The sequence below is a fragment of the Engystomops pustulosus genome, chromosome 9, assembly GCF_040894005.1.
Source record: "Engystomops pustulosus chromosome 9, aEngPut4.maternal, whole genome shotgun sequence".
NCBI classification, from domain to species: Eukaryota; Metazoa; Chordata; class Amphibia; order Anura; family Leptodactylidae; genus Engystomops; species Engystomops pustulosus.
Genome location: NC_092419.1, coordinates 17,224,835 through 17,247,415, shown reverse-complemented (window position 1 = coordinate 17,247,415; position 22,581 = coordinate 17,224,835). Strand labels below are relative to the sequence as shown.

The following is a 22,581-nucleotide window of genomic DNA, read 5'->3' as shown; positions in this document are numbered from 1 at the left end:
CTGACCCACTGCCGGATCGCTCATGCTGGAGGATGTTGCAGCCAACAGAACGTTCTCCATGTTATCTTCATAGACACATGTGCTCATTGTGAACCTGCTTTCATCTGATACATAACAGGATATCCTCTATATTTTTTTCACATAGTTTCTTATGGTATGTTGCCCAATACAGCCAATTCTGTCCTGTAATGAATAGGGCCGAATACATTTATGTGCACAAGGCCTTAGGCTACTTTCACACACATATGCTTGCCGGTGCTACGACAGCGAGCTGCTCACCCCTTCCCTCTCCATAGCGAAGCCCTTCTCCTCCATGTCTCCTTGTACTGGCCTGTCTCCTGGTATCTGCTCCTCCTCCATGTCTCCTGGTGTACTGGCCTGTCTCCTGGTATCTGCTCCTCCTCCATGTCTCCTGGTATCTGCTCCTCCTCCATGTCTCCTGGTATCTGCTCCTCCTCCATGTCTCCTGGTATCTGCTCCTCTTCCATGTCTCCTGGTGTACTGGCCTGTCTCCTGGTATCTGCTCCTCCTCCAGGTCTCCTGGTGTACTGGCCTGTCTCCTGGTATCTGCTCCTCCTCCATGTCTCCTGGTGTACTGTCCTGTCTCCTGGTATCTCCTCCTCCATGTCTCCTGGGGTACTGTCCTGTCTCCTGGTATCTGCTCCTCCTCCAGGTCTCCTGATATCTGCACCTCCTCCATGTCTCCTGGTATACTGGCCTGTCTCCTGGTATCTGCTCCTCCGCCAGGTCTCCTGGTGTACTGGCCTGTCTCCTGGTATCTGCTCCTCCACCAGGTCTCCTGGTGTACTGGCCTGTCTCCTGGTATCTGCTCCTCCACCAGGTCTCCTGGTGTACTGGCCTGTCTCCTGGTATCTGCTCCTCCACCAGGTCTCCTGGTGTACTGGCCTGTCTCCAGGTATCTGCTCCTCCTCCAGGTCTCCTGGTGTACTGGCCTGTCTCCTGGTATCTCCTCCTTGATGTCTCCTGGTATCTCTTCCTCCATGTCTCCTGGTGTACTGTCCTGTCTCCTGGTATCTCCTCCTCCATGTCTCCTGGTGTACTGTCCTGTCTCCTGGTATGTGCTCCTCCTCCAGGTCTCCTGGTGTACTGGCCTGTCTCCTGGTATCTGCTCCTCCACCAGGTCTCCTGGTGTACTGGCCTGTCTCCTGGTATCTGCTCCTCCACCAGGTCTCCTGGTGTACTGGCCTGTCTCCAGGTATCTGCTCCTCCTCCAGGTCTCCTGGTGTACTGGCCTGTCTCCTGGTATCTCCTCCTTGATGTCTCCTGGTATCTCTTCCTCCATGTCTCCTGGTGTACTGTCCTGTCTCCTGGTATCTCCTCCTCCATGTCTCCTGGTGTACTGTCCTGTCTCCTGGTATGTGCTCCTCCTCCAGGTCTCCTGGTGTACTGGCCTGTCTCCTGGTATCTGCTCCTCCTCCATGTCTCCTGGTATCTCCTCCATGATGTCTCCTGGTATCTCCTCCTCCATGTCTCCTGGTGTACTGTCCTGTCTCCTGGTATCTGCTCCTCCTCCAGGTCTCCTGGTATCTGCACCTCCTCCATGTCTCCTGTTGTACTGGCCTGTCTCCTGGTATCTGCTCCTCCGCCAGGTCTCCTGGTGTACTGGCCTGTCTCCTGGTATCTGCTCCTCCGCCAGGTCTCCTGGTGTACTGGCCTGTCTCCTGGTATCTGCTCCTCCTCCAGGTCTCCTGGTGTACTGGCCTGTCTCCTGGTATCTGCTCCTCCTCCATGTCTCCTGGTGTACTGGCCTGTCTCCTGGTATCTGCTCCTCCTCCATGTCTCCTGGTATCTCCTCCTTCATGTCTCCTGGTGTACTGTCCTGTCTCCTGGTATCTGCTCCTCCTCCAGGTCTCCTGGTGTACTGGCCTGTCTCCTGGTATCTGCTCCTCCGCCAGGTCTCCTGGTGTACTGGCCTGTCTCCTGGTATCTGCTCCTCCTCCAGGTCTCCTGGTGTACTGGCCTGTCTCCTGGTATTTGCTCCTCCTCAATGTCTCCTGGTATCTCTTCCTCCAGGTCTCCTTGTGTACTGGCCTGTCTCCTGGTATCTGCTCCTCCTCCAGGTCTCCTGGTGTACTGGCCTGTCTCCTGGTATCTGCTCCTTGTTCATGTCTCCTGTTGTACTGGCCTGTCTCCTGGTATCTGCTCCTCCGCCAGGTCTCCTGGTGTACTGGCCTGTCTCCTGGTATCTGCTCCTCCGCCAGGTCTCCTGGTGTACTGGCCTGTCTCCTGGTATCTGCTCCTCCTCCATGTCTCCTGGTGTACTGGCCTGTCTCCTGGTATCTGCTCCTCCTCCATGTCTCCTGGTGTACTGGCCTGTCTCCTGGTATCTGCTCCTCCTCCATGTCTCCTGGTATCTCCTCCTTCATGTCTCCTGGTGTACTGTCCTGTCTCCTGGTATCTGCTCCTCCTCCAGGTCTCCTGGTGTACTGGCCTGTCTCCAGGTATCTGCTCCTCCTCCAGGTCTCCTGGTGTACTGGCCTGTCTCCTGGTATCTCCTCCTTGATGTCTCCTGGTATCTCCTCCTCCATGTCTCCTGGTGTACTGTCCTGTCTCCTGGTATGTGCTCCTCCTCCAGGTCTCCTGGTGTACTGGCCTGTCTCCTGGTATCTGCTCCTCCTCCATGTCTCCTGGTATCTCCTCCTTGATGTCTCCTGGTATCTCCTCCTCCATGTCTCCTGGTGTACTGTCCTGTCTCCTGGTATCTGCTCCTCCTCCAGGTCTCCTGGTATCTGCACCTCCTCCATGTCTCCTGTTGTACTGGCCTGTCTCCTGGTATCTGCTCCTCCGCCAGGTCTCCTGGTGTACTGGCCTGTCTCCTGGTATCTGCTCCTCCGCCAGGTCTCCTGGTGTACTGGCCTGTCTCCTGGTATCTGCTCCTCCTCCAGGTCTCCTGGTGTACTGGCCTGTCTCCTGGTATCTGCTCCTCCTCCATGTCTCCTGGTGTACTGTCCTGTCTCCTGGTATATGCTCCTCTGCCAGGTCTCCTGGTGTACTGTCCTGTCTCCCGGTATCTGCTTTTCCGCCAGGTCTCCTGGTGTACTGGCCTGTATCCTGGTATCTGCTCCTCGTTTATGTCTCCTTGTGTACTGGCCTGTCTCCTGGTATCTGCTCCTCCTCCATGTCTCCTGGTGTACTGGCCTGTCTCCTGGTATCTCTTCCATGCTCTGGACAATAGGGTGACAGACACAGCTCACCTACTTACCACAGCTCGCAGTGATGTTCCATCCTGGATGATCTGCACCACCTGAGCGACCTCTGTGGGTTGTAGACTCCTCAGAGCGATGACACACAGCAAAAGTGACCAAAACAATAGGCAATAAGGATTAGAAAAGATACATTTTTTTGCGGTCACCAACTACAGGACCCTCCTTTACCGTCTTGCTAATTGCTATAATTCTACCTGAACACGGAGACAGTGACAAGCATGTGCTGGTGTCAGTAACTTGTATGAGACGAGATCCCTGCTGCAGCTTCTTCTTCTTCTATCATTGCAACTAGAATAGAACTGCAGCCAAATATCCCAAACTTTGGCTGATAACAGAGAGTAATAGCTGGTATCTGGCTGAATGAGTCCCTGCCCCTCTGATAAGTGACAGGATGAGTCCCCGCCCCTCTGATGAGTGACAGGATGACTACCCGCCCCCTCTGATGTGTGACAGGTAAGTCCCCGCCCCCTCTGATGTGTGAGAGGTGAGTCCCCGCCCCCTCTGATGTGTGACAGGATGAGTCCCCGCCCGCTGGCGCCTGACTCTATGGTCACAAGACTCTGACACCATGGAACCTGCCCTTTACGTCATCACCACACCCCTATTCTAGCCCCACCCTACGATACCCAGAGTGGATTCCTACTGGCTGAGAGGCATGTGACGTCAATAATCAACAGGAAGTTTGGCTCCTCAGTAACCGGAAGAACCCGGAAGATTTGAGAACCTGTGACACTGGACCGGGAGACGCCGGCGGCTGAAGAGACCGAAGCAACATGTCCAACATGGAGAGTATCCTGCCCGGGTGAGCGCGGAGCCAAACCTGCGCCTCTAGACCTGTATTATCTGTATATGTATCTTATCTGCCCTAGTAATGCCCCCCCCTCTCTGTGTATCTGCCCTAGTAATGCCCCCCCTCTGTGTATCTGCCCTAGTAATGCCCCCACCTCTCTGTGTATCTGCCCTAGTAATGCCCCCACCTCTCTGTGTATCTGCCCTAGTAATGCCCCCTCCTCTCTGTGTATCTGCCCTAGTAATGCCCCCACCTCTCTGTGTATCTGCCCTAGTAATGCCCCCTCCTCTCTGTGTATCTGCCCTAGTAATGCCCCCCCCTCTCTGTGTATCTGCCCTAGTAATGCCCCCCCCTCTCTGTGTATCTGCCCTAGTAATGCCCCCCCCTCTCTGTGTATCTGCCCTAGTAATGCCCCCCCCTCTCTGTGTATCTGCCCTAGTAATGCCCCCTCCTCTCTGTGTATCTGCCCTAGTAATGCCCCCCCCTCTCTGTGTATCTGCCCTAGTAATGCCCCCCCCCCCTCTCTGTGTATCTGCCCCAGGAATGCCCCCCACCCTCGGTGTATCAGCAATCAAAGGAACCAGGCAGCGCGGCCCCCGGTATCATAACTGTGCGGATTCCCCAGAACCACTGCACAGGACAGAAATGGCGCACAACTTGCTGATCCAATCAGCACCGAGATATAAGGTTTTAAAATTAAAAAAAAACAAAAACCTTGAAGTCTGGAAGTTTTGTACCCCAGAAGATCCGTCAGTGTCTTATTCTGAAGGGTAAAACAGATGGGGAAAAATAGATATATTTGTTTGGCTTAAAAACACCAGAAAACTGCATCAAAATTTTGTCCCATAGAAATTTCTGGGAAGCTACTCCCATTTTTGGAAGCTGTGCCCCATTAATATGCTAACAAGAATAATGTCTTATACCTTAATTCATCTCTCTAGGATGAAATGGCTGATAACAGAGAGTAATAGATTGTATCCCCCCTGTACAGTCTCCTCTCCCCGGGATGTAATGGCTGATAACAGAGAGTAATAGATTGTATCCCCCCCTGTACAGTCTCCTCTCCCCAGGATGTAATGGCTGATAACAGAGAGTAATAGATTGTATCCCCCCCTGTACAGTCTCCTCTCCCCAGGATGTAATGGCTGATAACAGAGAGTAATAGATTGTACCCCCCTGTACAGCCTCCTCTCCCCGGGATGAAATGGCTGATAACAGAGAGTAATAGATTGTATCCCCCCTGTACAGACTCCTCTCCCCGGGGTGTAATGGCTGATAACAGAGAGTAATAGATTGTATCCCCCCTGTACAGACTCCTCTCCCCGGGATGTAATGGCTGATAACAGAGAGTAATAGATTGTATCCCCCCTGTACAGTCTCCTCTCCCCGGGGTGTAATGGCTGATAACAGAGAGTAATAGATTGTATCCCCCCCTGTACAGTCTCCTCTCCCCGGGGTGTAATGGCTGATAACAGAGAGTAATAGATTGTATCCCCCCCTGTACAGTCTCCTCTCCCCAGGATGTAATGGCTGATAACAGAGAGTAATAGATTGTACAGGGGGGATACAGTCTCCTCTCCCCGGGATGTAGTGGCTGATAACACAGAGTAAGGCTAAATTCACACTGCCGTGAGCCCGCCGCACCGTAGCACGGCGGGCACACGGCAGCGCGGGGAGAGGAGGAGGAGGTGAGCGCAGCTCACCCCCGCCCCTCCCCATAGAAACTAATGGCGCACGGCGCCGTAATACGGGGAAAGATAGGACATGTCCTATCTTTCCCCGGGCTACGGAGCGGTACGGTGCCGCACGTGTGCTGCACCGTACCGCTCCCGTACAGGGCCGTGAGCCCATAGGAGTGTATGGGGGACGTATATCGGCCGTATATACGTCGGCCGTATATACGTCCCCCATACTGTAGTGTGAATGTAGCCTAATAGATTGTATCCCCCTGTACAGTCTCCTCTCCCCGGGATGAAATGCCTGATAACAGAGAGTAATAGATTGTATCCCCCCTATACAGTCTCCTCTCCCCGGGATGAAATGGCTGATAACAGAGAGTAATAGATTGTATCCCCCTGTACAATCTCCTCTCCCCAGGATGAAATGGCTGATAACAGAGAGTAATAGATTGTATCCCCCCCTGTACAGTCTCCTCTCCCCAGGATGTAATGGCTGATAACAGAGAGTAATAGATTGTATCCCCCCTGTACAGTCTCCTCTCCCCGGGATGTAATGGCTGATAACAGAGAGTAATAGATTGTATCCCCCTGTATAGTCTCCTCTCCCCGGGATGTAATGGCTGATAACAGAGAGTAATAGATTGTATCCCCCCTGTACAGTCTCCTCTCCCCGGGATGTAATGGCTGATAACAGAGAGTAATAGATTGTATCCCCCCTGTACAGTCTCCTCTCCCCGGGATGTAATGGCTGATAACAGAGAGTAATAGATTGTATCCCCCCTATACAGTCTCCTCTCCCCGGGATGAAATGGCTGATAACAGAGAGTAATAGATTGTATCCCCCCCCTGTACAGTCTCCTCTCCCCGGGATGTAATGGCTGATAACAGAGAGTAATAGATTGTATCCCCCCTGTACAGTCTCCTCTCCCCGGGATGTAATGGCTGATAACAGAGAGTAATAGATTGTATCCCCCCTATACAGTCTCCTCTCCCCGGGATGAAATGGCTGATAACAGAGAGTAATAGATTGTATCCCCCCCCTGTACAGTCTCCTCTCCCCGGGATGTAATGGCTGATAACAGAGAGTAATAGATTGTATCCCCCCTGTACAGTCTCCTCTCCCCGGGATGTAATGGCTGATAACAGAGAGTAATAGATTGTATCCCCCCTGTACAGTCTCCTCTCCCCAGGATGTAATGGCTGATAACAGAGAGTAATAAATAAAGTGTGAGACGTGACTGCCTTGGGTTATACTCTGTGTAGCTCTTGTTTGCTGACAGGAAGCAGAGTTACTGAGATCCTATTTTCTGGACTGTCCATATCTAAGGGATTGGTGACCTCTATCCTTTTGTAATGGATCACATGACTTCATCTTCACCTGTGACATCACTGGGGGCGGGGCTGGGTGCAGGTGGCAGAACCGGGTGATCAGGTTTATGAGTGTATATTATTAGTGATGGAGACTCCCCTATTCTGTTTGGTTATAGACTAGTAACCCTTACACTGCCAGGCAGGTCACATGGTGTGTGCAGGGACCTCTGATGTGTGGGGTTATATAGTGACACACACAGTGATAATGTCCCCCAAATGTTGTGCAGAAAGCTAAGGCGCCAATTGCTACCCCCTGAGGCCTGGGCATCCTCCATATCCCAGCCCATAGGATACAAGAGGTTATGAGGTCAAGTGGAGACTGATTCTGGGGATTGACCTTGTTAACCCCGCTGCCCCGGGGGCGCCGGTGTATGCTGCAGTTCTGTGTCCCCTCAGTATTTGGGCCGTGAGCACAAATACTTCAGCTCTACCCACATAATCGCCGTCTGTGATGTGTTCAGTGTCGTGGCCGATGATGTCGTCCTCTCTGGGTTGTTCTGCCCTTAACCTTCCAATCAGAACATTTGTTTAATCTGAAGTTTGCGGCAAAAGAACTAAACCGAAGTGCCAAGAAATGTGAGAAGGAGGAAAAGGCTGAGAAGGCCAAAATCAAGAAGGTGAGGAAAACCTGACGAGAAGAGGGGGGAAGGGGGGGGGATCAGCACCAGGCAGTAGGATTAGGTGCTATAGTGATGGTGGTCTGCCCTCCAGGATCAGCACCAGGCAGTAGGATTAGGTGCTATAGTGATGATGGTGGTCTGCCCTCCAGGATCAGCATCAGGCAGTAGGATTAGGTGCTATAGTGATGATGGTGGTCTGCCCTCCAGGATCAGCACCAGGCAGTAGGATTAGGTGCTATAGTGATGATAGTAGTCTGCCCTCCAGGATCAGCACCAGGCAGTAGGATTAGGTGCTATAGTGATGATAGTAGTCTGCCCTCCAGGATAAGCATCAGGCAGTAGGATTAGGTGCTATAGTGATGATGGTGGTCTGCCCTCCAGGATCAGCACCAGGCAGTAGGATTAGGTGCTATAGTGATGATGGTGGTCTGCCCTCCAGGATCAGCATCAGGCAGTAGGATTAGGTGCTATAGTGATGATGGTGGTCTGCCCTCCAGGATCAGCACCAGGCAGTAGGATTAGGTGCTATAGTAATGATGGTGGTCTGCCCTCCAGGATCAGCACCAGGCAGTAGGATTAGGTGCTATAGTGATGATAGTAGTCTGCCCTCCAGGATCAGCACCAGGCAGTAGGATTAGGTGCTATAGTGATGATGGTGGTCTGCCCTCCAGGATCAGCATCAGGCAGTAGGATTAGGTGCTATAGTGATGATGGTGGTCTGCCCTCCAGGATCAGCACCAGGCAGTAGGATTAGGTGCTATAGTGATGATGGTGGTCTGCCCTCCAGGATCAGCATCAGGCAGTAGGATTAGGTGCTATAGTGATGATGATGGTCTGCCCTCCAGGATCAGCATCAGGCAGTAGGATTAGGTGCTATAGTGATGATGGTGGTCTGCCCTCCAGGATCAGCATCGGACACTAGGATTAGGTGCTATAGTGATGATGGTGGTCTGCCCTCCAGGATCAGCACCAGGCAGTAGGATTAGGTGCTATAGTGATGATGGTGGTCTGCCCTCCAGGATCAGCACCAGGCAGTAGGAATAGGTGCTATAGTGATGATGGTAGTCTGCCCTCCAGGATCAGCACCGGGCAGTAGGATTAGGTGCTATAGTGATGATGGTGGTCTGCCCTCCAGGATCAGCACCAGGCAGTAGGATTAGGTGCTATAGTGATGATGGTGGTCTGCCTGCGGGGTCAGCATCAGGCAGTAGGATTAGGTGCTATAGTGATGATGGTGGTCTGCCCTCCAGGATCGGCATCAGGCAGTAGGATTAGGTGCTATAGTGATGATGGTGGTCTGCCCTCCAGGATCAGCACCAGGCAGTAGGATTAGGTGCTATAGTAATGATGGTGGTCTGCCCTCCAGGATCAGCATCGGGCAGTAGGATTAGGTGCTATAGTGATGATGGTGGTCTGCCTTCCAGGATCAGCATCAGGCAGTAGGATTAGGTGCTATAGTGATGATGGTGGTCTGCCTGCGGGGTCAGCATCAGGCAGTAGGATTAGGTGCTATAGTGATGATGGTGGTCTGCCCTCCAGGATCGGCATCAGGCAGTAGGATTAGGTGCTATAGTGATGATGGTGGTCTGCCCTCCAGGATCAGCACCAGGCAGTAGGATTAGGTGCTATAGTGATGATAGTAGTCTGCCCTCCAGGATAAGCATCAGGCAGTAGGATTAGGTGCTATAGTGATGATAGTGGTCTGCCCTCCAGGATCAGCACCAGGCAGTAGGATTAGGTGCTATAGTGATGATAGTAGTCTGCCCTCCAGGATAAGCATCAGGCAGTAGGATTAGGTGCTATAGTGATGATGGTGGTCTGCCCTCCAGGATCAGCACCAGGCAGTAGGATTAGGTGCTATAGTGATGATGGTGGTCTGCCCTCCAGGATCAGCATCAGGCAGTAGGATTAGGTGCTATAGTGATGATGGTGGTCTGCCCTCCAGGATCAGCATCAGGCAGTAGGATTAGGTGCTATAGTGATGATGGTGGTCTGCCCTCCAGGATCAGCACCAGGCAGTAGGATTAGGTGCTATAGTGATGATAGTAGTCTGCCCTCCAGGATAAGCATCAGGCAGTAGGATTAGGTGCTATAGTGATGATAGTGGTCTGCCCTCCAGGATCAGCACCAGGCAGTAGGATTAGGTGCTATAGTGATGATAGTAGTCTGCCCTCCAGGATAAGCATCAGGCAGTAGGATTAGGTGCTATAGTGATGATGGTGGTCTGCCCTCCAGGATCAGCACCAGGCAGTAGGATTAGGTGCTATAGTGATGATGGTGGTCTGCCCTCCAGGATCAGCATCAGGCAGTAGGATTAGGTGCTATAGTGATGATGGTGGTCTGCCTGCGGGGTCAGCATCAGGCAGTAGGATTAGGTGCTATAGTGATGATGGTGGTCTGCCCTCCAGGATCGGCATCAGGCAGTAGGATTAGGTGCTATAGTGATGATGGTGGTCTGCCCTGCAGGATCAGCACCGGGCAGTAGGATTAGGTGCTATAGTGATGATGGTGGTCTGCCCTCCAGGATCCGCATCGGGCAGTAGGATTAGGTGCTATAGTGATGATGGTGGTCTGCCCTCCAGGATAAGCATCAGGCAGTAGGATTAGGTGCTATAGAGATGATGATGGTCTGCCCTCCAGGATCAGCACCAGGCACTAGGATTAGGTGCTATAGTGATGATGGTGGTCTGCCCTCCAGGATCAGCACCGGGCAGTAGGATTAGGTGCTATAGTGATGATGGTGGTCTGCCCTCCAGGATCAGCACCAGGCACTAGGATTAGGTGCTATAGAGATGATGATGGTCTGCCCTCCAGGATCAGCACCAGGCAGTAGGATTAGGTGCTATAGTGATCACTGTGGTCTGTAGTGAGCAGTGGGGTTCACCTTCCAGGATCAGCATCAGTAATTGGGGTTAGGGGCAGTAGTGATCAGTCAGTAGGATTAGGGGCAGTAGTGATCAGTCAGTAGGATCAGGGGCAGTAGTGATCAGTGTGGTCTGCCCTGTGGGACCAGCATTAGTCAGTAGTATTAGAGCAGTAGTATCGTTACCATTTGCCCTACAGTGATGGCATCAGTCAGTAGGATTAGGGGCAGTAGTGATCACCATCAGTCAGTATTGATTATTGTTTCATCAATTGTTTTTTTTTCACTGCTCCAGGCCATACAGAAGGGGAATACGGAGATCGCTCGGATACACGCGGAGAACGCCATCCGACAGAAGAACCAAGGCATCAACTTCCTGCGGATGAGCGCCCGAGTAGATGCTGTAGCAGCGCGGGTACAGACCGCTGTCACAATGGGCAAGGTTGGTTGGATTTGATGCTGCAGCTAATGAAGGTTTTACATTACTGCTGCAGCTGGAGCAGAATCTTCAGATCACCCCCGGAGCTGAAATCCTACTGCAGCTGGTTTCCAGTGACCAGAGTGCAGTGCATTGTGGGCAACATTTCACTTGTGTTTCTGTTTCAGGTGACAAAGTCCATGGCGGGTGTGGTGAAATCCATGGACGCCACATTGAAGAGCATGAACCTAGAGAAGGTGAGCTGGAGGGGCATGGTGGGGGTATCGCCTCTATGGTCACAGTGGGGTAATTGGAGGGTGTGGCTTCTGTGGTAGCGTGCCCACCATTGTGGAGTCTCATGTCCTCTGTCCTCAGATCTCCGCCCTGATGGATAAGTTCGAGCAGCAGTTTGAGACTCTGGATGTTCAGACCCAACAGATGGAAGACTCAATGAGCAACACCACGACGCTGACCACACCACAGGTAAGTACTGGGTAGGGTGGCACCTCTTCTCACCAACCAGTCAGAGGAAGGCGCACTTCTCAGACTGGCACGTTTGGAGCGTGTCATTATTACAAAAATTTCCTTCCTCTTTTGCAGAATCAAGTGGACAATCTGTTGCAGGAGATGGCGGACGAGGCCGGGTGAGTGAACGTTATAGTGTGTTACATGGGATTTGACATGTTTTTCACAAGCTCCACGTTCACTTTTTGTTTCTTTTTTCAGCCTTGACCTGAATATGGAGCTTCCTCAAGGACAGACCGGATCTGTGGGAACCAGCGTTGCCTCTACAGAACAGGTACATAAAACGCTGCCCCAGAAGCATACTGACAAATAAGGGGATCCTGCTGGTTCAGTGTCTGCAGGAGCCAATGATGAGGTTGCATAAATTTGTAATCGCTATATCCCACCCATCACGAGAAAGCATAAATGTAACTCTGTATCAGAAGAATAGTGAGTGCAGCTCTGGAGTATAATACAGGATGTAACTCAGGATCAGTACAGCATAAGTAATGTCATGTATGCACACAGTGACTGCACCAGCAGCAGAATAGTGAGTGCAGCTCTGGGGTATAATACAGGATGTAACTGGGGATCAGTACAGGATAAGTAATGTCATGTATGTACACAGTGACTGCACCAGCAGCAGAATAGTGAGTGCAGCTGTGGAGTATAATGCAGGATATAAGTGAGGTTCAGCATTACATGCACAGTACAGGTAGATAAGGTCTGCGTATTTATTGCTGGATAATTATGTAATATAATGAGTTGAGTTATTGATGTTCTGTGTGTTTTGCAGGATGAGTTGTCGCAGAGACTTGCCCGTTTGCGTGATCAGGTGTAAGGTTGTTGCTTCCGTGTGAGTTTGCTTTGTCCTCCTGTAAATATACATGGTACATACCTGGATTTGTTTCTCTACAAGAAGCTTTCTGACTGGTCGCCTTCTCCTGGATCCTGTTGCCTCATACACAACTGTGCTGCTCAGAGACTGCAGGGGGCAGAGTGTCACCCCCATCGTACTCATTATATATCAGATTAAACTCATTAAAACTGTGTATAAATGTCTGCACATGAACACTAAGAAACCTGACAAGTCCATGATATTCTGAACATCTCAATGAGGCTGTGATGTCATGGGGCCCTCCCGCTGTGGCTGCCCTGTGATGTCATGGGGCCCTCCCGCTGTGGCTGCCCTGTGATGTCATGGGGCCCTCCCGCTGTGGCGGCCCTGTGTGTCTGTCCATTAGTCATGGTCTGGCTCTGCTTGGCACCACATCCTCGTGTAGGGTGGCTTCTTGCTGCTGGGTGCCTTTACATTTGGGCTTGTATTTATTTGCATCCTGGCGCTGATGGATCCACGTCTGGAGCCTGCTCCTCTTGTTCTCTGCTGTGCGGCTTTTAATAAATAGTTTTCTTTATGTAGGTTTGGAGTTTTCTTTGCATTTGCAGTGAAACCACTTTGTAGCACAAAGACTTTCAGCAGTTTCTGAAGATTTTATCGGAGGGTCGTAGTTTCTAACCTTGTGATTTAAGGGAACGTTTTTGAGGCGTTGCTCGCCCGTATAATGGTCTAGGAATGTGAGGAAGAGGCCTTTGGCCACCCTATAATGTACACTGGGTGACCTTAAACAATTGATCCCCTATTACATAACTACAGAACAGCGGGATAACAAAAACCTACAAATCAGTCTTGTCCGGAAAATTGTCCACAATTTCTGTATTCCAATGCCTCCAAGTGTCACCGGCCAATAAACCTACAGAGAGACGGTTACAAATCTTTCTAAAGGACGTTTAGAGGGCTGGAGATGGCACTGGGCGAGTGCCGGGGCCTAGAGCTACTGGGATGGTGGTGGTGGTGGGGGGGGGCACATATTGCTGTACATAATGAATCCATAGGGGTTAACGACGTGAGCCTTAATTAAAATAACCATGAGGGGGCTGTTTGGGATGATAAACTTGGGAATATTAGACTGTTTTATCTTCGGAATTTTGAATGCCACCATGTGAGTTCACTGTAGAGGGGCCCACTGAGGCTCTGTCGCCCAGGGGCCTTATGAAACCTGGAGCCGACCCTGGACATCTACCATGAGTTTTGACGGATGGTAGGTGGTCCAGTATTACATTTTGACGGACTGCTTTAAAACGAGCCAAAAGCGCGTTCAAAGCGCCACGTGTGCCATCACCCCTAGTGTTGTATTTCCAAATGCTACATAAATGGACCCAGCCTCTTTTTTTGGATAAATAAATGATTACACCAGAATATCCTTATTAGAGGGGGAGAGCCCAGGACTTTTTGCCTTCCTTACCTTATAACACCAGCCCGTTTTAGTAGCCAACCATAACTAAAATAAACCATTGGGCCCTGGATCAGGGACCCCTAGTCACTGCCCGTCCCAGCCTCCCTGGTGGTTTAGTATAAACTTTTCTAAAAAGCAGAATAATAATTTTCATTGATAATAACACCCACCGCTAACAACCCCCAGTGACTATTATATTTACAATGACACCGGTCATTGATGTGGTCCACAGCAATTCTTATACTCCCCTCCTACTCCAGGGCTACTTCTGTGATATGTTAGGAAAAGGCTGGTGAAATCTCACTGACCAATTTATATCGGTTTTCTTTTATATGCTATTGGATCATTCACACTTAAAGGGTCTCAAAAATCTGCTATAAAGTCCTATGAAAATGAGCAGAGAAGAGTCACATTTTGCCTGAGATGAGTCAGGTTTAGAGGCTTCAGAGGGAGAGTCACTTCAGACACCTCGATGGTACTGAGGAACATGCTGCTGGCACTGAAGGGTGATTAGTTTAATGTGGTAAAATCTTATGACCGGGTCCTTCTTAGTCATTGTGATGTTGCTGTATAGTACTGGAATTTTTACACTATGTGGCACATTTACTTACCCATCCTGCGCGATCCCCAAAAGTGCATTGTCTGACCGGAATGCACATAGTCTGCGATTCACTAAGATCCGTGCACCAGATATCCTGCATGTGTCGCTTCCCCACTCAGGTCCCCGGAGCTCACCTTCTTCTTCCTGGTGCATGTAAGTGCATTGTCTGTGTATAATGCCCTGTGCGGGGAGTCCCTAAGATCGTGCGCCCGATATCCTGCATGTGTCGCTTCCCCGCTCAGGTCCCCGGAGTTCACCTTCTTCTTCCTGGTGCATGTAAGTGCATTGTCTGTGTATAATGCCCTGTGCGGGGAGTCCCTAAGATCGTGCGCCCGATATCCTGCATGTGTCGCTTCCCCGCTCAGGTCCCCGGAGTTCACCTTCTTCTTCCTGGTGCATGTAAGTGCATTGTCTGTGTATAATGCGCTGTGCGGGGAGTCCCTAAGATCGTGCGCCCGATATCCTGCATGTGTCGCTTCCCCGCTCAGGTCCCCGGAGTTCACCTTCTTCTTCCTGGTGCATGTAAGTGCATTGTCTTGCGGCACAATTTGAAAGTTAAATCCTGCGCTCAGTCCGAATCAGTTGGATCATCCGACTACCTGTCCCATGATTTCTGTCGCATAAAAGCAGCACAGCTGCGCCACAATCCGATCACGTGCGACACAATCCCCAGTTAAATACCTGTCAAAGCGGCGCAAATCCCGGAAACCTTGGAATACCCCACGAAAGTGCGATCCGCGGCACCCTTAGTTAAAAAGTCCCTATATATTTTTTTAAAATTTTTCAGTACCACCTAATAGTAGCCTCTAAGAGACCACGTATAGGGCAGAGAAGGGGAACGCTTTTACATCCTTTGGTGGTAAGACCCCGGGTGTAGTCAGACGGCACCTGTAATAAAGGACACGGCTGCAGGGCCGGTGCTTGCTCCGTAGTCTGGATGAAGTCTAAGCTCTGTATTTTGGATGCTGTAGATCAGGGGTCTCAAACTCGCGGCCCGCGGGACAATATTTTGCGGCCCCCACCTGCATGGAGAGGGCAGGTCGCGCTGCATGGAGAGGGCTCACGGGCTGAGCCCTCTCCATAGCCGGTAAGTCTTTGCTGCATATTGCAGCAAAGGCTTACCGGTAACACCCGCGATCGGTGCTAGCACCGATCGCGGGTGTTTTCACAGCGATGGCTGCCGGCAAAGCTGTCGGCAGCCTCAAAAAGATAGCGGCGCATGGGCGCCGCCATCTTACCTGGGATCGCCGCTCCCCGTGACGTCATCGGGGGGCGGCGATCCGTCTCCATGGTAGCCTCGGGTCTTCCGAAGACCCGAGGCTATTTCGTTTTAACCCCTTCATTACAATGTGCTGATAGCACATTGTAATGAATGAGGAGGAAAATCCCCATATATTGCCATACTGTAGTATGGCAGTATATGATAGGATCGATCAGACAACCTAGGGTTAAAGTACCCTAGGGAGTCTGAAAAATAGTATAAATAAAAATACAAAAAAGTTTAAAAAAAAAAAATGATAATAAAAAAACCTAAAATTTCAAATCACCCCCCTTTCCCTAGAACTGACATAAATATAAATAAACAGTAAAAATCATAAACACATCAGGTATCGACGCGTCCGAAAATGCCCGATCTATCAAAATATGATAACGTTTTTTCAATGCGTTTAACCCCGTAACAGAAAATAGCGCCCAAAGTCGAAAATGGCACTTTTTTGCCATTTTGAAAAATATAAAAAATCTATAAAAAGTGATCAAAAGGTCGTACAGTCCTAAAAATGATATCATTGAAAATATTATCAAATTTCGCAAAAAATGACACCACCCACAGCTCCGTACACCAAAGTATGAAAAAGTTATTAGCGCCAGAATTTGGCAAAATCAAAAAAATAATTTTTGTACAGGAGGTTTTAATTTTTGTAAAAAACATTATAAACCTATAACAAATTTGGTATCCCCTTAATCGTACCGACCCAAAGAATAAAGTAGACATGTCATTTGGGGCGCTCAGTGAAAGACGTAATATCCAAGCCCACAAGAAAATGGCGCAAATGCGTTTTTTTCATCATTTTCATTGCATTTGGAATTTTTTTCCCGCTTCCAAGTACATGGCATGGAATATTAAATACCATCATTATGAAGTGCAATTTGTTACGCAGAAAACAAGCCGTCACACAGCTCTTTACGTGTAAAAATAAAAAAGTTATAGATTTTTGAAGGTGGGGAGTGAAAAATGGACATGAAAAAACAGGAAAGGGCCCGTAACCGGTTAATCCCCTTCCCTCCGGTACTTGAAGAAGATGAAGTCGCCGCTCTGAACGCACTTGGTGCAGGTCAGAGCGGCGACTTCATCTTCTTCGATGGGAGGCAAGTACCGGGGGGGAGGGGGGGATGGAGTGTCCCTGACTGGGCTCAGTGCGGTAGGAGCTTGGGACCCCTCGGTGCACAGGACGCGTTCATAGAGAGAACACGTCTCCCAGCTCGGGGCTTTCCTTGCGCTGGGAGACGCCATGACATTTGAATCTGAATAATGATATTTTGTAAGCGCATTTTGTGTGGAAAACTTGATGCGGCCCAGCCTTACCCAGAATCTACCTCCAGCGGCCCCCAGGTAAATTGAGTTTGAGACCCCTGCTGTAGATGTAGAGGGTCCCTCGCACTCAGCTCCTGCTTTCTACATAGTGGCCCCTTTTCACTATGATGTGAGCCCCCCTCCTCTGTCCATCATCGGGGTCTTCTTTGCTCCTCTGCCGCCATCTGCTGGTCTTGTCTGAGATTACTGGGACCACATTGCATCTCTCTTATAGGATTACAGCGCCTCCCAGTGATGACACTGACATCTTGCAGCAGATCCCATTACCTCGGATTTTATCCCATTCTGATTTCTCCAAACGTCCAGTGGTCCAGATGGGGGTGGAGTCTGCCATTGAAAAGAAACATGGCTCCACCCATTTGACCATTACCAGTCAAGTGTAATACATTAGACTTGGGCAGTATCCATCATGGAGGAACGATCATGGCAGGGATGGATCTTCTGCTTCTGTTTTAGATGTTCAGGACCACTGAAAACATTACATTTGATTTGAGTAGCACAACTTTCCCAGACTCGGACGCCTTATAGAGCCACTTCAGGCTGTAACATGTCATGGACTGATTACAGGAGGGGCTAGAGAGCCAATTTCCCCCCCCTGTTACCCCCTGCACACAGATCCTTGCGTCACCCCATGTTGTCCTCCCTCACCCCGCAGTTTGTGGCTCTCATCCATGTGTCCGATGGAAGAATGTAAATACGGTCCCGGCCTCTGATCTCACGCCAGGTGCACGGATGGAATATCTCTGCTTCTAATCTCCATAATTTGGATGTGACGAGTCCCGAAAACCTCTAGTGCGGGGGGAAGGGAAGCGCAATGTAAGGGTTTCTGTGGTTTTGGAACCTTTCCCTCCATCTGTGACTTTCATTTTGTCACCTCTGCTGCGTATAAAGTCCTCTGATTGTTGTACATTTTATCTGTGACTGCAGAAGGGAGACATATGGAGGCTCCTGGGGATAGTGGCGTATTGTGCTGTGTATGTGCTGAGGATATACCCTGCAGATCACAATTACAGAACATTGTATGATCTCCAATGGGATCTGTTCTGCTCTTCGTCCAGTCTCTTTCTCAGTTCTGTGACTGTGGTGGGTTTCTTGTCCAAAACTTTGTCACCAAGGATTTTCCAGAGGTTTTCTAATGGGTTTAGATCAGGACTTGGCTGTGGCTATTTCATGGTTTCACTATTTTCTGTTGCAAGGAACTTCTTTACCTGTTTTGCATTGTCCTGCATGTAAATTGCTTCTGATTGAGTGATGAACCAAAGAAGGGACCACTTTCTTGTTGAAGAAGGTTCTGATACTGCCATGTAGTACTGTGTGGGAGGTCCAAGTGCCGCTGCAGACAACATTTCCTAAACCATGACACTTCCTCCACCTCCATTCACTAACTTCTTTTCACACTTTGGGTTCAGTCTTTCACCAGTTTTTTTAACAATCATAATGTTTCCCATCAGATCCAAATAAATTAAACTTGTTGTCATCACTAAAATGTACCCCGGACACTTCTCCTCTGTCCACACAACCTGCTCCTCAAAATAGTTAAGTCTCATCTTCTGATTCTTTCTGCTCATAAGAGTTTTGGTCACTGCGGAGTCTGGTTTCACTCCGAATGCTCCTAAACATCGAAACACTGGGGCTTATTCACGAAGGGTCCCGCGGTCGCATTTCCGTCGGGTTTTCCGACATTTTCGGGGATCGCGCCGCTGGGACAGGTTTTTAGTAGGCAATTGTGTTGCACACAAATCGGGGGGCGGGCCATTAGGACAAACCGCAGGATTTAACTTAAAAATTGTGTCGCAAGCCGTGCACTGACATACACCGGGAAAAGGAAGGTGAACTTCAGCGAATCTGATCAGGGAAGCGATCACATGCAGAATAACGGGCGCACGATCTTAGTGAATTGCGGCACAGTGCATTATCGCCGGACAATGCACTTTTGGGATCTCCTCCAGACTGGGTAAGTAAATGTGCCCCACTGTATGACAAGACAGATACTTACCCTGACAATTCAAATGAAACAATTCCCCATGGAGATTCTCTGCGTTATTCTGTCCTCTCCTGCATTTGTCTTTCTTGGGCACCGGCCTTCTTGAGGGATTGGAATGATTTGTGATGTTGTAAAGATGCAATAGTCTAGATATCACAGACTTGGACTGACTAAGCTCTGCTATGGCTGGTAGGGTCACCCCTTTCATTTGGACAACCTGCTGCCGGAGGGTTCAGTCACTTTGGAACAGCAGAACGTTTATACAAAGTCAGTGACAACTGGAAAGTTACTGCCAGTGCCATCGGGATTGTCAGATAATTAAGGAAATTATCACCAGTTGCCAAAATAACACCAATAACTCGCAAGGATGTCAAAGTGTCTCTAGTTTCGATCAGTCGACTTCATAATGACCAGGACATTAGTGAATTGTGATCTCCAGTGGATACAGATTGGTCCCTGGAATATGACAATTCACCATCTGGGGGATTCATTTTCTGTAATGTCAGGTTCCCCTGGGGGGGGGGGGGGGGCAGTAAATTAACATTTTTTTCATGAAAATCAATTAGTAACAAGTCCAATTCTCTGAGGATATAAATGACTTCAACAAATGTGCAGCAGGAGACCCCTGGGCCCCCCAGACTGACCCCTGCCATCCCAGGACATCAAAGTGGCTGCTCAATCTGCACCAGAGACCACCAGATTATAAATCAGAGGGGAGACCCCTGATGCTTGAGGTTCAGCTCTGATCCCCCCCCCCCTTATTTGTTACATTTTCCCCATGAATTATTCACCCTGATGACAGGTTACTCCTCCTGCTACACTGTAACAACCGCACAGCTGCTGCTCTTTAACCCCTTGCATCGCTGATCCTTGTAGTGAACAGCTTCTCCCTGGCCCCCAGCTCTATTCATGGTCTCGGGATCTCGCACTCTGGTCCCGTTGGATCCCATTTATCTGTTCGGTCTCTTTGGAAGCAATAAGTGAATTAGAAAGTTGTCAAGTCCCAAGCAATGATTGACATATCCAAGGATTGGCCACTGATAGGGGGGGCCAGGGTCCCCTGTGTCTCACCCCCACCAATCATCTATACATGACCAATCCCTTTAAGGCTTTTATCAGGTGATTATCAATAGCACAGTCAGGTGACTCTCCAGCAGGTGGCGCCCTGGCTACTCTGTACAGTCAGGGTGATGCTTCTATGGTCGCCCTGGATCGAGAATATCAGGTGATGGAGAGATTTTACTAATTGTTACTTTTACACAGATGAATAATTATAGATTATGATATGACAATATTTTAGCCCCTTTAAAGGAAACCTACCACTGCCCCCCTGGTAGCCTCCAGTCCTTCATCCTCCTCCTGTCCCCCAGCCTCCTCCTGTCCTCCAGCCTCCTCCTTTAGCCTCCTGTCCTCCAGCCTCCCCCTGTAGCCTCCTGTCCTCCAGCCTCCTCCTGTAGCCTCCTGTCCTCCAGCCTCCTCCTGTAGCCTCCTGTCCCCCAGCCTCCTCCTGTAGCCTCCTGTCCTCCAGCCTCCTCCTGTCCTCCAGCCTCCTCCTGTCCTCCAGCCTCCTCCTGTAGCCTCCTGTCCTCCAGCCTCCCTCCTGTCCTCCAGCCTCCTCCTGTAGCCTCCTGTCCTCCAGCCTCCTCCTGTCCTCCAGCCTCCTCCTGTCCCCCAGCCTCCTCCTGTAGCCTCCTGTCCTCCAGCCTCCTCCTGTAGCCTCCTGGCCTCCAGACTCCTCCTGTAGCCTCCTGGCCTCCAGACTCCTCCTGTAGCCTCCTGGCCTCCAGACTCCTCCTGTAGCCTCCTGGCCTCCAGACTCCTCCTGTAGCCTCCTGTCCTCCAGCCTCCTCCTGTCCTCCAGCCTCCTCCTGTAGCTTCCAGCCTCTTCCTGTAGCCTCCGGTCCTCCATCCTCCTCCTGTAGCCCCCTGTCCTCCATCCTCCTCCTGTAGCCCCCTATCCTCCTCCTGTAGCCTCCTGTCCTCCATCCTCCTCCTGTATCCTCCTGTCCTCCATCCTCCTCCTGTATCCTCCTGTCCTCCATCCTCCTCCTGTATCCCCCTGTCCTCCAGCCTCCTCCTGTAGCTCCCTGTCCTCCATCCTCCTCCTGTCCTCCATCCTCCTCCTGTAGCTCCCTGTCCTCCGTCCTCCTCCTGTAGCCTCCTGTCCTCCGTCCTCCTCCTGTAGCCTCCTGTCCTCCATCCTCCTCCTGTAGCCCCCTGTCCTACAGCCTCCTCCTGTAGCCTCCTGTCCTCCATCCTCCTTCTGTCCTCCATCCTCCTCCTGTATCCCCCTGTCCTCCAGCCTCCTCCTGTAGCCTCCGGTCCTCCATCTTCAAATACAGCACCAGAACCAAGCTCTATACATATATCCAGCACTGGCCAATCACAGCCATGGCTAGTAGGGAGCACCAATCCTTCCAGGTCATCCGCACATCTAAGTGAACCCTTCTCCGTAGAGTGGACATTTATAGCTCTCTTTATGTACACACAACTATCACTATATATAGAAGAGATGATTCTGGAGATCACATTATGGGACCCCCCTTGTGGCGTGGGGCCGAGGGTGTGGGATTGTGACCTGTGTCCCTGCGGAGCTGACACCGGTGTAAGATCAGGGGGTGTGACTATTGGGGGGTTTATAAATATTCCATAAACATGGATAGAACATAATAAAATATGGCCGCCGCCCATGGCGTGCTGAAGTCACTGTCTGGGGTCATTGTGGGGTTAATAGGATTATTAGAGGATATCGCTTTACAATACATCGTCATGTCTCATATCCGGGGGTCCCGGAGCCCCCTCCTTCAGCAGGTTCTGGTTCTTCTCTTCTCTATGATCTGCAGCCAAAACCACTATAAAGTGGCGCGGTGCGGCGGGTGCTCGGCGCTGCCCTGTAATTGGCCACATGATGTTATAATTGTCCGGCGCTGCGGCCAATCTCTCTCCACTTTTGGCTTTTCCGGAATCGCTCCGACGCCGTCTGATCCCAATTTCCCGGAGTGACACATTGGACAGAAGTTAAAACAACTGTTATGGTTTAGTGCCGAGATTTCCATGTGATTGAGACGTCGTCTGGTGCAGACCCCCCGCCCCCTCCTCTCCCCCAACTGTGGGGGGTCTACTGCTACAAGCGGCCACAGAGAGGGGGAGCCTAGGATTGTGTCCGGGGGTAGTCAGAGTGGCAGAGAGGGGGTATGCAGTTTTGGGGTACAAGTAGAAGTAATAAGAGCAGGGGGTAATATGAATGTCACACCCAAGTGTCATTGTCCTCGGCTCAGGTTGGGTTGTTGGGTCTTCTGTGATCCGATCCAATAATCAGTCATTAGATCCTGAAGTGATTGCGTTCTGCGTTCCCCGATGTCAGCAGGAAACCCCCTGACCTTTTCTATAAAGACACCACTAGGAGGAGATCACTACATACAGATTATACACCACCACTAGGGGGAGCTCACTACATACAGATTATACACCACCACTAGGGGGAGCTCACTACATACAGATTATACACCACCACTAGGAGGAGCTCACTACATACAGATTATACACCACCACTAGGGGGAGATCACTACATACAGATTATACACCACCACTAGGGGGAGATCACTACATACAGATTATACACCACCACTAGGGGGAG

General features: G+C 50.4%; 1 protein-coding gene across 1 annotated transcript; it reads left to right on the top strand.

Annotated features, from left to right (window-relative positions):
- The first annotated feature begins 3,799 nt into the window (after positions 1-3,799).
- CHMP1B (charged multivesicular body protein 1B) lies at positions 3,800-12,474 on the top strand. The gene is made up of 8 exons (XM_072123791.1): positions 3,800-4,016; positions 7,587-7,684; positions 10,846-10,992; positions 11,157-11,225; positions 11,344-11,451; positions 11,569-11,612; positions 11,695-11,767; positions 12,269-12,474. Exons 1-8 carry the CDS (start codon positions 4,001-4,003, stop codon positions 12,311-12,313), a joined length of 600 nt encoding a protein of 199 aa, XP_071979892.1. The 5' UTR covers positions 3,800-4,000; the 3' UTR covers positions 12,314-12,474.
- Positions 12,475-22,581: the final 10,107 nt, after the last annotated feature.